This window comes from Muscardinus avellanarius (genome assembly GCF_963383645.1).
Source record: "Muscardinus avellanarius genome assembly, chromosome: 1".
Classification (NCBI taxonomy): Eukaryota; Metazoa; Chordata; class Mammalia; order Rodentia; family Gliridae; genus Muscardinus; species Muscardinus avellanarius.
In genome coordinates this window covers 158,954,675-158,969,753 of record NC_137786.1, presented here as the reverse complement: position 1 = coordinate 158,969,753, position 15,079 = coordinate 158,954,675, and the positions used below count along the sequence as shown (strand labels likewise).

General features: G+C 37.8%; 1 protein-coding gene across 1 annotated transcript in view; it reads left to right on the top strand.

Moving 5' to 3' along the window:
• CEP295 (centrosomal protein 295) overlaps positions 1-14,836 on the top strand; it is a gene marked incomplete at both ends in the record, with an annotated part of 49,204 nt that extends 34,368 nt beyond the window's left edge. The window contains 13 exons of the mRNA XM_080689071.1: positions 4,171-4,323; positions 6,504-6,607; positions 7,186-7,285; positions 7,711-7,959; positions 8,957-9,078; positions 9,832-10,009; positions 11,454-12,070; positions 12,906-13,046; positions 13,719-13,815; positions 14,151-14,309; positions 14,432-14,540; positions 14,616-14,715; positions 14,798-14,836. Coding sequence (XP_080545197.1) covers positions 4,171-4,323; positions 6,504-6,607; positions 7,186-7,285; positions 7,711-7,959; positions 8,957-9,078; positions 9,832-10,009; positions 11,454-12,070; positions 12,906-13,046; positions 13,719-13,815; positions 14,151-14,309; positions 14,432-14,540; positions 14,616-14,715; positions 14,798-14,836 — 2,168 coding nt within the window. The remainder of the gene's footprint in view (positions 1-4,170; positions 4,324-6,503; positions 6,608-7,185; positions 7,286-7,710; positions 7,960-8,956; positions 9,079-9,831; positions 10,010-11,453; positions 12,071-12,905; positions 13,047-13,718; positions 13,816-14,150; positions 14,310-14,431; positions 14,541-14,615; positions 14,716-14,797) is intronic.
• Between the last annotated feature and the right edge of the window lie 243 nt (positions 14,837-15,079).

The following is a 15,079-nucleotide window of genomic DNA, read 5'->3' as shown; positions in this document are numbered from 1 at the left end:
TATCAAAATAGTTAACACACCATGACACTTCAATGTTTCTATAATCAAAAAGCTAGCCAGAGCTGGGAGTGGTGGTGCACGCTTATAATCCCAGCGCTTGGGAAGCTGAGATAGGAGGATCGCACAAATTCTAAGCCAGCCTCAGCTACTTAGTGAGGCTTTCAGCAACTTAGTGAGACCCTGTTTACAACTAAAGTATTATAAAATTGGTCTGGGAGTATATCCCGGAGTTAGAAAAGCCACTGGGTTCCACTCCCAGTACCACCAAAAAAAAAAAAAAAAAGCTAGCCAGATATGATGGTGCTTACCTTTAATCCCATTACCTGGGAGACTCAGACAGAAGGATTGCAGGTTCCAAGCCAGCCTTGACAACTTAAAAAGGTTCTGAGTGAGCTGGGCATGGTGGCGCAGTCTTATAATCCCTGCACTTTGGATGCTGAGACAGGAGGATCACACAGGTTTGAAGCCAGCCTCAGCTACTGAGTGAGGCTCTTAGCAACTTAGTGAGCCCCTGTTTCCAAATAAATAGAAAATAGGTCTGAGAGTATAGCCCAGAGGTAGAAAGCCTCTGGGTTCACCCCCAGTGCCACACACACAAAAAAAGGTTCTTAGTGACTTAGTAAGAAACTATTTCAGAATAAAAAATAAAGTAGGGCAAGGGGTATAGTTTACAGATAGAACATCTCTGAGTTCTATTCCTACAACCACAAAATCAAAGCTAATTCACCCCCCCAAAAGAAGATCTGCTTTAATGAATTTGATCAAAAAAATTAGTGAATTTAAAATCACATCCCAGTACTTGGGAGGATAAAACACAAAGATCACAAGTTCAAGTCCAGCTTTAAGAACTTAGTGAGACTTTGTTTCAAATTTTTTAAAAAAAAGTGCTAGAGGTAGAACACCCCTGAGTCCATTTCCCAGTAAAACACCCCCACACACACAGTCACATACACACACAAGATTAGAAAGTAGACATGAAACGAAGTAGATGGAACAAGAATGTCAGAGTAAGATATCAAAAGTTTTTTTAATCTGAGATAAACTGGTCTTCCCCATATAAGATGCAATATTTCTTTAGATGCAAATTTTAGATACTGTTTAGGTAAATCAGTTTTTTCCTTTCAGAAGTACTAACATACTTGCTATGCATAGTGATACATGCTTGTAATTCTGGTACTTGGGAGGTTGAGATAAGAGGATTGCAGGTTTGAAGCTGGCCTCAGCAACTGAACAAGACCCTCTACTACTTAGTGAAACCATGTTTCAATAGGATTGGGGTATAGCTCAGGGGTAGAATCAATCCCCAGTACCAGGAAGGAAGGGAGGGAGGAAGGAAGGGAGGGAGGGAAGGAAAGGACAAACTACTAAGAGAATAAGTCTAGCTGGGCATGGTGGCACACACTTGTAATCCATGTACTTGGGAGGCTGAGACAGGAGGATCATGGGTCGTCCATGGACAGTCTCCACTAATTAGTGAGGTCCTCTGCAACTTAGCTAGACCCTGTTTCAAAATAAAGAATAAAAATTGGGCTGGAGTTGTAGCTCAGAGTAGAATGCCCCTGGGTTTCAACCCTGGTACTGCATATATATATATGCATATATGCATATATATATATATATATTTAAAAGTAAATAAGCCAGGAGGCATGGTAGCCCACGATAATCCCAGTATTTGGAAGGCTGAGACAGGAGGATTGCGGTTCGCGGACAGCCTCAGCTACTTAGTGAGCCCCTCTGCAACTTAGTGAAACCCTGTTTCAAAATAAAGAATAAAAAATAGGACAGGGGGTGTAGCTCAGGTAGAATGCCCCTTGGTTCCATCCTCATTACCACACATACACACACAAAAAGAATGTTCTTCCCCCAGGAGAATGAAAATTGGTTTTGGGGGAAGTGATAAAAGCTTATTCTTTTTATGTACAATAAACAGTTTTAGGGTAAGATAATTAGGGGGAAAAAATCTAAAGATTGCTTTTGGAGGGTGACAATTAAAAAAAGATTAAATACTCTGATTTATATTGATCTTTAAGTTATTCTTTTGTTCCTCTGAGTTCATTTCTTTTTCTTTTGTTTTTGTTTGTTCTCTGGGCAAATTTATTCAACTTTTTTTTTTTTTTTTTTTTGGTGCTAGGGATTGAACCCATGGCATTCTACCTCTGAGCTACACCCCAGCCCTTTATATTTTATTTATTTTAATTTTTTTACTTTTTTTTTTTTTTTTTTTGCAGTACTGGGGATAGAACCCAGGGGCATTCTACCTTCGAGCTAAATCCCCAGTCCTATTTTTATTCTTTGTTGTTTGTTTATTTGTTTGTTTTTTGTGGTGCTGGGGGTAGAACCCAGAGGCTTTCTACCTCCGGACTATACTCCCAGACCTATTTTCTATTTTATTTGGAAACAGGGTCTCACTAAGTTGCAGAGAGCCTCACTAAGTAGCTGAGGCTGGCTTTGAACCTGTGCGATCCTCCTGTCTCAGCCTCTCAAGTGCAGGGATTACAAGCGTGCGCCACCACGCCTGGCTTTATTCTTTATTTTGAAACAGAGTCTCACTGAGTTGCAAAGGCTTAGTCTGTCCACGAACTGTGATCCTCCTATATGAGCCTCCCAAATGGCTGGGATTACAAGCATGTGCCACTACGCTCAGCTCCTTTTTATTTGGAAACAGCACCTCACTAAGTTGCTAAGGCTAGCTTCAAATCTGTGATCCTCCTGTCTCAGCCTCCCAAGTACTGGGATTATAGGTTTCCTTAAGTCTTTTATTTCATACCCAGTTTCCTTAAGTCTTTTATTTCAACTTTTCCTCTGAATTTTATTTTGCTTATCAAAATGTATTTTTCAAAACATTATTCTTTTTCTTTCCCTGCCCTGCTTTCATAACATCTTGTTGCTATTTCATTGATGTAGAATGGATTCAGATTTTCTATTTGAGTATTTTTTTAACATCTTGGTCTTATGTTTTAAAGGCTCTCTCTAATACTTTGCATAGTTGGTGGTAAAAGGTTATCAGAGGTCTTCTGGGTGATACTTTATCTACTGTTGGACTTCTGGGGGAAAATGTGGCTTTTTCATCAAGGAATCTTGCTTAATATTCATAGTACTTTTTCTTCGAAGAAAGACCCTCTAATGCGAGCACAAGGATACTATTGATGTTACAGAGCCAAACTTGAAGGTCTTGGTTGACAGTGCAAACTTTTTTTTTTTTTTTTTTTTTTTTTGGTGGTACTGGGAGTGGAATCCAGAGGCTTTCTACCTCCGGGTTATACTCCCAGACCTATTTTATTTGGAAACAGGGTCTCACTAAGTTGCTGAGAGCCTCACTAAGTTGCTGAGGCTGGCTTCGACCCTGTGTGATCCTCCTGTCTCAGCCTCTCAAGCACTGGGATTACAAGCATGCGCCACCACGCCCGGCTGACAGTGCAGACTTTAATACCCTTGATTTCCTCATGGCATTCTGTCACCCCTTTTACTCTTTCCTCCTTTTTCTGCCTAATTCCTCTGAATTCAGAGTGTATTTGATCCTGTTTCTCCAGAAAATAAGCCTTTTTTGTCTTCTCTGGGGATGATATTGAGGGACAGAGCTATCAGGAGACCAAAAGATTTAATTGTTCCAAACACATAGTTTTAAATTTCTCCCTGTTTTCAGTTTCTGGGTATATACCTTCATTTTGTAATAGCTTATTCCTTTAATTTCCAAGATTTTTCTGAGTTCTGAACAGTAAATAGCTTGTTGTTTTTTATCTATTTCAAAATATATCATGCAGAGATGTATACAAAGAGGGTATTTATTTCTATAATTTGCCAGTGAAATAAGTCACTGAAATGAGATAAATTGAAGTAATTCGTGTAACCACCACCAGGTCAAGAACTAGAACATTAGAGAACTCTATTAACTTTTCCCTTATGTCCTTTTAAGTACTTTCCCCTTTCTTATAAGCCCCTCCTGATTTCTTATACCACACATTTGTTGTGACATATTTTTGAACCATATATATATAATGAATGCATAGTATACCTTACAATACTATTAAGGTTAGTAGAGTCTCCAGGCATTTTTCTGGTTTTACTCAAATACTGAAATAAGTAGGGACACTTTACAAACCTAAAGTTTTAGCTAGCTTTGGAAAGTTAGAAATCTGCTGACTTTTTTTTTTTTCCCCCTTTTCTTCCCAGGGAAAACAGATGCTTTTCAAGACAGAGACCCCATGAGGGTCTCAGTAAGCCGAGAACAAAGTTTCCTAGGGAGCCCTCTAGCCCATGATCCAATTGCTGGTCTTCAGCAAGTTCCCCAGGAGCCTGTCTGTGGTGAGGATTGTGATGAAGCAGGTGAGAGATAAAATGAAAGTGGAATCGTTGTGCACAAGAGTATGTGGACAGAGATATCTATTGTAAGGTACCTAGGAGGTGGGAAGGATGGAATAAGGTAAAGAGGCAGTTACTCGCTAAGCAGGATGAGGGGATGACTGTCAGTCATTTTTGTGGCTTGGGCTATAATCATGGTTTTGTCTACAATGGAACCTGATTACAAGAATTCTTATTTTTGTCTTCATTCATCACAATCACAGAGAAATCTTTTCTTACATTGGCATCTCATGAAATTGTTGTTTAATATGGAAATATCAAGCCCTAGCTAGTGCCAGGTCAGCCCCTAGGTCACAGAAGTTGCTCTTCCCTTTCTCATAGTCATGACCAGATTCAGATCATTTCTGTTTTGGTTTGGCTTTTTTGTTTGGGGCTTTTTTTTTTTTTTTTTTTTTTGGTACTTGAATTTAACCTACAGACGTTCTATGTGTGAGATATACTCTCAGCCCTTTTTATATTTTATTTTGAAACTGGGTCTCACCACTTGCTGGTTCTTAAGCCTGCTATTTGCCTGTCTCAGCATGGGATTACAGGGGTGCACTACCACACCAGGCAGATTGTTTCTGTTTTAAAGGGCATTGGGGTTTTTTTGTTACTTCTTTATTCCCTCCCTCCCTGCTACTTCATGCTGGTCCTCAGTACCTCACACCTTGCTCTTTTATTTTTTGGATTTGGGGAATTGAACCCAGAGAGAATCTACCTCTGAGCTACACTGCAGCCCTATATTTTGAAACAAGGTCTAGCTAAGTTACTATATACTGACCTCAAACCCATAATCCTCCTGTCTCCGCCTCCCAAGTATTAGGATTGCAAGCTTGCTTCATAACTTGATTTTTTTTTATTTTTTATTTTATTTTATTTTTTTTGGTTCTGGTGATTGAACCCAGAGGCATTCTACCTCCAAGCTACACCCCAGCCTGATTTTGATTATTTCTTATTTGGAACCAGGGTCTCACTCAGTTGCTGAGAGCCTCACTAAGTTGCCAAGGCTGGCTTTGAACCCAAGATCTTCCTGCCTCAACCTTCCAAGTACTGGGATTACAGCTTGTGCTGCCATTGCTTAGCATACCTTGATTTCATAATAACTTTTTTTAGGTGGAACCAGTAACTCTATACCTTTTGCTTTTATAGAAAAACAGGATATGGCGCCTCATGCATATCAAGGGAAGATCACTGTTTTAAGGTGTTGCTTTCATGATGTTACTTCCCACTCCAGGAACTCTGTGGGTCCCCATTACCAGTAAACTGTATTCAAGTTGATGATACTTCTCTTCCAACTTCCAGGGTCCTATTCATTGAATTTTTCAACTTCCAAAATCACTCTGATCTTGCTTCTTTCTCTTACTTTACTTTTTACTTCTTATTACCATGCCAACAGTACCCTGTTCACTTATCTTTCCTCTGGGGTAGTCTTCTAGGTACATTTAGATAACAGCATATTTCATTATTCATGAAATAGTGGTGACAATTCTAGTTTTAAAAAAATTGCTGCCTAATGAGTTTTTTTTTTTTTTTTTTTTTTTTTTTTGGTGGTACTGGGGTTCCTGGAAGCCCTTCTACCTCTGGGCTACACTCCCAGACCTATTTTTACATTTTTTATTTGGAAACAGGGTCTCCTAAGCCAGTGCGCGCAGCTGGCTTCGAACCTGCGCGATCCTCCTGTCTCTGCCTCCCAAGTGCGGGTATTACAAGCGTGCGCCACCACACCCGGCCTAGCCTTGTGAGTATTCTAAAGGGGAAATACAGTAACATTTTTTTTTTCTTTCATCTAAGATAAGGGAACTTTTAAAAGCAAAATGTGAAAGCCGGGCACATGATTTTAATCCCAGCATTAGGAAGGCTGAGACAGGAGGATTCCGGTTCGCAGACAGCCTTAGTTACTTAGTGAGGCCCTTTGCAACTCAGTGAGACCACTTCAAAATAAAGAATAAAAAATAGGGCTAGGGGTGTAGCTCAGAGGTAGAATGTCCCTCCTGAGTTCCATCCCCAGTACCGCCAAAAAGAAAGAAAGAAAGAAAAAGAAAGAAAGAAGAGTAAGTTGTAGCAAAGCAGAGAACTTTGCCCTTTTGTGCTAAGAATTAAGTATATTCTAATCCAAAGCATTTCCTCTTCCCCTATCATGAACTCCAAAATCCATTTTTTAGGGAAGGCCCAGGAATCTGATGCTGAGAATCATGCAGTATTAAGTTATGCTGCGGGGGAAGAAGAGTACACACACCTGAGTCCAACCATAGAACCAGATAATAAGGTTAGTGATGCTTTAGTGTACATTAAATTTTTATAGCTGTTTGGTTTTCTGTTGTTTTTAGTTTACTGAAAAATTAAAGTTTCTTTTCTCTGAGGTCTGCTTATTTTGAAGTGGATCAATGATGAAAATAGCCAAATCTGAGCATCAAAAGACCTTGCAGTCTATCTGATGCATGATCTCTACTGTTCTGAGAAGCAAAACTATAAAATTAATTTAAAACAATAAGGACTTGTGAGATTGGTGTGTGTGCATGGGCATGTTCATAAAGCTGGCAGTGAATGGGTGATGTCATGCTGACAGATGAATGAGATTGGGGGGAGGAGAGGGAGGGGGAGAGAGAGTGTGAGTGTGTGTGTGTGTGTGTGTGTGTGTGTGTGTGTGTGTGTGTGTGTGTAAAAGAGAGAGGTGCTCACCATTTCTGAGCAATGATGAAAAGGTTTTACTACTGACCTTTGTAACTATGAAGGTTTCTACACTTGACCTGAGCTCAGAATTAACAACTACTAAGGCTGGTGATTTGGAGTTTTTCTAGGAATTACTTGATACATCATAATCTAATATGTCTCTTAAATGTTTAGGCTGAAACACAAGAAACTTTTCATGAGCCATTATCTTCAGTAACTCTTTCTACTGGGAGCTTAAGTTACGAAAACACAGATTTGAGCCTTTCAGATCCAGGTCTGTAAAGTCAAGATGTTTGAAAACAAATTGAGAGAAGAGTACCAGCTGAACTGTAATATATTGGTGGGAGGACGCGCATGGCTTTTTAAAAATATTCTTGGTGGAGATGGAGCCAAGGGGGAAAGTTTCTTTAAATCTCAAAGGAAAATACTTATGTCAAATAGAGTATTAGGCCATATGGTATTCTAAAAGTGACTGGAAATCACGTGAATGCTTTTTAAATCCCTAACAGCGCTTTCAGAAATATTTCTTAATGTCACATTTTCCTATCAGTGGAAATGTAGTGGGGCAAATTCTTTGGTTGCACTTATCTTTAGCAGTATATTGTTTTGCCTCTCTACCACAATTAGTCTCTACCTCTGCCATTAAAAGTAATGTAATGCTAATGTCAATTAAATATTTTTATTAAATTCAATTTCCAGAGTCATTTTCAGAGAGCATGGACCAACTAGAACAAGAATCTACCACTGGTAGAGAGGAGGAAGCAGATATTTTAAGTTTTGTAGTTCCTTCAACAGAAGTTATTTATCAGCTGGAGAACTCTTCAGATGTCTGTAAATCTCTGTTGCCTGCAGTGGAAGAATTTACATCTGGTCACACACACACTAAGCAGACCATAGACAAGTACAAAAATGAAGCAAATCTGACGCCTGAAAAAGCAGACTTACGGGGTAAAATTATTTTAAAGGAATATTTTTTTTATTTAACTTCACCTTTTATTCTTTTTTAATTTAAATTTATTCTTTAAGTTTTATGTTTTTCTGGCTTGCTGTAGCACAGTTATACTCTAAAAACTATTGAGGGCATTTAACAATAGAGGGGATTTGGAATCCATTTGAAAATCTTCCCTAACTTGTAAAGTTTGCTATTACTTGTGAGGCAGGATAGAGCTCAGAAATCAGATAAGACTTAGATTTGAATCGTAGTTCAACCATTTCACAGCCAAAACATAAGCAAAAGTTAACTTGCTCTTTCATCTTCCATAAAAGAAATGCTCGAGTTTGAATGAAATAATCACATAAAGTACACCTGACCCACAGTAACACTGAATAAATTCAGTGAACTTCTTCTCTTTAATCATTGATCCTAAAGTAAGAAAATCAAAGCAAAGAAATGACCGTATATGGCCTGTTACTCTTAATAACCTCAGAAGGTTTGGGAGCGTACTTGTCAAATATTTTGGGAAGCCAGGCGTGGTGGCGCACATTTGTAATTCTAGCACTTGGAAGGCTGAGACAGAAGGATTGCAGGTTTGCGGCCAGCCTCAGCTATTTAGTGAGGCCCTCTGAAACTGTTTCAAAAATAGAGAATAAAAAATAGGGTTGGGGTATAGCTCGGAGATAGAAAACCCTTGGGTTCAATCCCCACAATTGCAAAATAAATAAAAGAAGTTTTGGTCACTGAGAGAATCTTGTTTTTGCTTTTGCCTTGGAAATAATTATGATAGGACTTGAAAGGTTAATAATATAGGACTTAATTTCAAAGCATCCACTGATCGTGGAAAAAAATAGAATTTCATTGCATTGGAGTTACCTAAGTGTTTTTAATAAATATATTATTCATACTTTATTTCTAGGCTTTACTCTAAATTTAAATTTATCTGTGTTTTTTATTTACTCATTCATTCATTCTTCCTCAAAATCCCAACAGTTGACCTTGACTTTCCAGAATTGGAACACATTTTTCCGAATTTGCATCGTCAGCTCTTTAAACCTCTAGAACCACATCCAGATTTTGACTTGTCATCATCATCCTCAGTGATCTCTCAAGACAACAGAAATCTTTACCAGGTATATTAAAGTAGATGTTCCACTGAAATGAATATAGAGAAGAGTTTTAATTCTTTTCTTTTGTAGAACAATAGTCCTTATCCTTGGCTGCCTATTAAATACATGGGAAGAACTTTCTTTAAAAATCCCATTACACCTCAGACCAATTAAATTAGTATTTCTAAGAGTGCTCAGTGATAATTATTAATTTTTTTTAAAGCAGCAGCTCCCCAGGTGATTCTTATGTGGAATTAAGTTTGTAGATAGCCTCATTAGACTTTTGTCCTGTCTGCTGTATCTCTAGCTACTGGTTTGACTTTATAAAATACCTGAAAACACTGTTTTGGATTTTTTTTGGTTTTTTAATTCAGTGGAACAGTTTTTACATATTTTAACAGGTAAATATGATTTTACAAAATCTAAAAAGTGGTTCCCACCCAGTAATGGAGCTAAGATTCAAAGATGTTACTTTCTATTTCCAAAGTCTAATATCCTGACATCCCAAGCTGCTCTGACAGCTCCTGCTTGGCCAAGAATCATCTAATCACATTTTAAACTCTTCTCTGGTTAATTCACAATTTTATTAAAATCTCTTTTTTAATATCATGTTGACTGTAAAGAAAAAAATTGGATTTATGAATAAGCAAATTACTACTATGATAGTAAAGTGGTAATTGAATAATATCAAAGGAACATGCTTATAGATTCAACTGATAATGTATAATTAACATTTCAGCCTTTCTGGGTTTTTTTGTTTTTTGTTTTTTCTGCCAGAACTCAGATTCTTCCTCTGAAAGACACTGTGCTGCTGAATCCAAAAGTAGAGGTTCTTTTATAGCACCGAAGAGGACTAGCTTGCATTCTTTTTTTAATACAAGCCTGAACCAGCAACCTAATCCCAACATGGTTCAGGCTGTAGGTCAGAGTTTTGCTACAGACAGTATTATTGAGGGTATGTATGACTAAAACAAAATTAACCCATTTAATGCCAAATTTTTTATTTTGTGACTATTTCAGTGAAATGGATACAGATGCATTAAAACAAGTTCGAAATCATGCCGGACATGGTGGTGCACTCCTATAATCTTAGTACTTGGGAGGCTGAGACAAGAGACTCTCAAATTTGAGGCTAGTCTCAGCAACCTAGTGAAATATTCAGCAAAATAACAAGACCCTGTTTCAAAAAAAAAAAAAAAATAGAAAGGGCTGGCTGGGGGTGTAGCATAGAGTTAGAACCTGAGTTCAATTCCCAGTACTCCAAATAAAAAAAAAAAAAGGTTGGAAATTATTATCTAGAGCTTGTATATCCTTTGTTAAGAACAAAAGTACATGCTATTAGTTGGTTGTGGTGGCACACGCTTGTAATCTCAGCATTTGGGAGGCTGGGACAGGAGGATTGCAGTTTGCTGACAGCCTCAGTAACTTAGTGAGGTCTTTTGCAACTCAGTGAGACCCTGTTTCAAATTAAAAAATAAAAAATAGGGCTGAGGGTACAGTTCAGAAGTAGAATGCTCCTGGGTTCTGTCCCCAGTAGTGTCAAAAAAAAAAAAATTCTATTCTATAAATAGGCACTGGGACAATGTATCTTTTTCGTGGTTGTTTACATTTCTTTTCTTGGGAATTGTGCATAGCTCCTCTTGGTTTCCTTCATTTTTCTCCTCAGGTTAGAGGTTCTGTTTGTGTATTTAAAACAATAGAAGTAATGTGTTTGATTTGCATTTTATAATACTGAACATTATAACATAAAAAGCAAGGGTGCCTCTTGACCAACAACTTCTTTACAATGCATGTTGTGAGTCCTAGAGTTCCTTGAAAAATCATTGTGACAATCCTTTTCATGTTTTTAGTTTTGGATTTATTTTTCTGATATTGAGGATTGAACTCAGGGGCATTCTATCTTTGAGTTAGATCATTAGTCCTATTTTACTTTTTAGTTTGAAACACTAAGTGTTGGGCCTAAATTGCTATCTTGACCCTTCTTGATCTTGACCCTTCTGTCTCAGTCTTCCAAGTACTAAAATTACAAGCATGTGCCACCATGTGTGGCTCCTTCTTTGTTTTTAAAACGTGAAATTTCATTCTTTTTTTTTTTTTTTAACTGAGAATTAAACACAGGGTCATTCTACCTCAAACCTATACCCCTGCCCTGTTTTATCTTAATTTTGAAACAGGTCCTCAGTAAGTTGCTGAGGCTGGCCTTGAACCTGAGATCCTTCTGACTCAGGCTTCCAAATATTGGGATTACAGATGTGTACCACCACACCTGGCTTTAACTTTCACTTTTAAAATTGTAGAAAGTAACCTTACTTTATTTACATTTTACTCAAACTATGAGAGACTGTATTCAAGCTTAGAACAGTGTTTATAAGACTGAGTTTTTAAATTTTGTAATGCAGGATCTGAACAGTCTTTTCAACAGCTTCTGCAAGAATTTTCCTCACCGGAAGGGAGCCAGCATGCTGATCTACCAAGTATTTGCAGCATTGAAGCAAGAGATTATTCCCAGGGCATGGAAAATCAGAATTATTCCTCTCAAGAACAAACTGAAATATCACAGAAGAAAAAAAGTGTTCATTTCCAACTCTCTGTAGGAAATTTAAGTTCAGCATACAGTTCATTTGGTGAGCCTAATGTGTTCAGTCAGTTAGTACAGCATAGCACTCCATGTGCTTCTTCTAGTGAGCACTTAATAAAACAAGAAAAAGAAAAAGGAAGAGAAACACTGGACTTTGAAGAACTGTCAAAAGGAGAGGTTGTTACAGTGTCACATGGTCAAGGACTCACTGAAAATGATAAAAATGAGACCTGTAGAGATTTAGATGTTAATCCACATGCAGAAGAAATGGACTCTCAACTATGTGTAAGAACTGTGGAGATGGGAACAAGTGAAAACTGTTTTGAGAATTCATCTAAAACTGAGGCTCCAAAAATCATAACCCCATCTCAAGTAGCACAACCAGAGCCCTCTATAAATTCAGAATCATTTTCATTACAGAGTTGTATTCCAATCTGGGTAAGTAACATCTGCAGAAAAAAAATGAATCAAATTTTCAGAGAAGCAATAGTGTCTCAGCCTATGCTTCTAGCACTCATCACACTACACTGAGTTTACTGCTTTTAGCAAGCTTTAATCTGCTTATTTTCAACTCTAGTCAACAGGCCATGGTCTTTGTTTCCTCATGTATATAGCTCCTCCATCCACAGATTAAATAGATATTGAAATAAGGGCCACATCTAGACACAGATGTGTTTTACTTGACTGTTTTTCATCTACCTTAATGTGTTCGGTTTTAATGTAAAACCAGATACTTCCTTTAAAATTTTTAATCTTGACTCTAGTGACCCACATCTGGCTGAAACCCACTAGTCACTGCTCCCATTTTTCCTTGCAGTACTGGGGATGACTCAGCTGCATTCTACCTTCAAGCTACCCAGCCCTTTTTTTTATTCTATATTTTGAAACCGGGCCTAAGACTGTCAGCAAACCATGATCCTCCTTATCTCAGCCTCCCAAATGGTGAGATTACAAGAATGTACCACCATGCCCAGCACTGTTCCTCTTTAGATAGGATAAGCCCTGCAGCCCTGTAAGTCCCAGCCATATGTGCAAATAGATTTGTAATCAGTGCATTATTTGCAGGCAGTTACTGTATTACTTTACCCCAATCCCCAAGTTATCTTGTAGAAATTGGGGTAAGAGTCCAAAGGGGAATCAAGTCATGCATGCTTTCTTCCTCTGTATTGTACATTGTTTTTACATTTATAAACATTCACACAAAGTACACACATTTTTGACATTTCAAATGTTTAAAGGCAGTTTTTAATATGGTTTTTAATATTTTGTGCAGGAGACAGAATCTGGCCACGGTATAATGGAAGAACCAGAACTTACTTTAGTGAGCACAAGTGATATTAGTATTACTGAAACAGATATCGCAAACTTAATGCTAGAGGAAAAGGGAGAGGATGGGGTGAAAAGCTATCTCCAGGTAAATTTTCACATCACTCATTAATGTAAATACACTTTGTTCAGAAACCTATAGCCAAAGATCAGGAAACAAGTCTTTATTCCTTGCAGATCAGATGTTCCTTCTCAAATGCTCTGTGCAGAGCCCAAGCACCTCAAAAGGAGTCTAAATCCTCAAAACTCCACTGCACTTTGAATGTGTTGTGTGAAATGCTGTAGATATTAACTGGTTTTCCCCATGACACTTTGTGTTGCAAGAGGTAGAAATGTATTAGAAGAGAAAAATCAAGACCTGAAGCAAATACTCTCTCAAGTTGAATAGAAACAATGGGTTCTTAGTCACTTGGGGTAAGGGGGTGTAGAATATTGAACAGGAGGCCATTGTATGTTCAAAGCTATATACCCTTATTATTTGGCAACAGGTTCTCTTACTCTTGCTGAGGTTATCATTGAACTGCAGTCCTCCCATTTCAGCCTCCAAAAACTGCAGATGTTGTAGTTAGGCTGGCAACTCATCAGGATCAGAGGGCCTCATTAAATATTTGAGGCTGTCCTTGAACCATGGTCCTTCTGTCTCAGCCTCCCAAATGCTAGGATTCAAGAATATTCTTGAAAAATTGGCTTTCACAAAGCAAATGTCAGATTTTGGGGGTTAGTGTTAATTGCAACTCCTCTGTGATTATTCTGCCTTTAGGAAAGTGAATTTTTGCCTCTGGTAGGAGAAACAGAAGAAACCTTGGATTATTCCATTCTATCAGAACCTCCCATGCAGAAGTTAAAGGAACCTACAGGTACTCCTATTAGGTGATGAGTGAGTCAAGACCATACCACTCAACAGCCAGAAATAGGAAAAAAATACTGTAACTAGAAAACTTAAATGTGACCAGGTGTGACATGCCTATAATCCCATGGGGATGAGAGTTGCAGGTTTCAGGCCATAGCAAGACCAGTAAAAGATGGGAATAGTGGCATGTCCTTACTTGGAAGGCTGAGATGTTCTAAACTCTCAATAATCTAGCAAAGCCCTATAAAAGGGCTGAGAGTGTAGCTCAGGTAGAATGCCCTAGATTCAACCCCCAGTAACCTAACCAAAGTTAAATGCAGTCAAATATTCAGCTTTTAACAGAAACTCTCCCAAAATTTACAGCCATGCCAGAAAGCTTACAAGAAGCATTTGTAAAAAGAAAGAAATTATTTATGGAGAGATCCTACCAAAGGCAGAAAGAAATAAAGAATAAAACTCTAAACTCCCTAACTAAAACAGTTAAGGACAAACAGTCTACAGGTATGTTTGCTTTTAAAATTGAGTCTTCAGCCACCTTTTGTTTCCCAAAGTCTTAATTTCCCTAAGGGTCTTGCTCCTTGACCTATACTCATAGCCAAAGATCTGTCATTTTCCTGCTTTAGATATTGAAACTTTCAAATCATTGTCAGATTTATCTGAGACCAGCCTCAAAACAAATCTTTCTAAAGAAAGGCAGACTACACAATCCCTGATGCATCAAAGAGCCCTAAGGTAGGTAGTTTCCTTATTTTAGTGATTTAAATTTCTTACAATACTCGTGTTTAATACCATATAAATTACTTACAGATTATACAATCAGTTGGCTGAAGTGAAACAGCAAAAAGAAGAGAAAGCAAAACAAGAAGCATATGCCCAAAACAGAGCAAGGGCAAAAGAATTCCATAAGGTATAAGCAAGCCCACCCCATTTCTTCACATTTAAAGTTATCATAACAGGAATTGCTAATTTCATTTTTATTTCCTCTACAGAAAACACTAGAGAAACTTCGAGCCAAAAACGCATGCTGATTTTCTACAGTGTGAAGGGTATTATAAAGTAACAGGCAAAATTATTTAAGAACCAATAAATCTTTATTTATGAGATTTCAAATGTTTGGATTCCTTCAGGTATCAGTATCACTTTGGGATGTTCCATGCTGTAAATCTTGTCAAAACTGAAGAGATTTATCTCCAGGATACCTAAGGACAGTGAACATTGGTTAAACTTTAAAACACAATCATAGATTACATCATGATTATGAGTGGCTAATT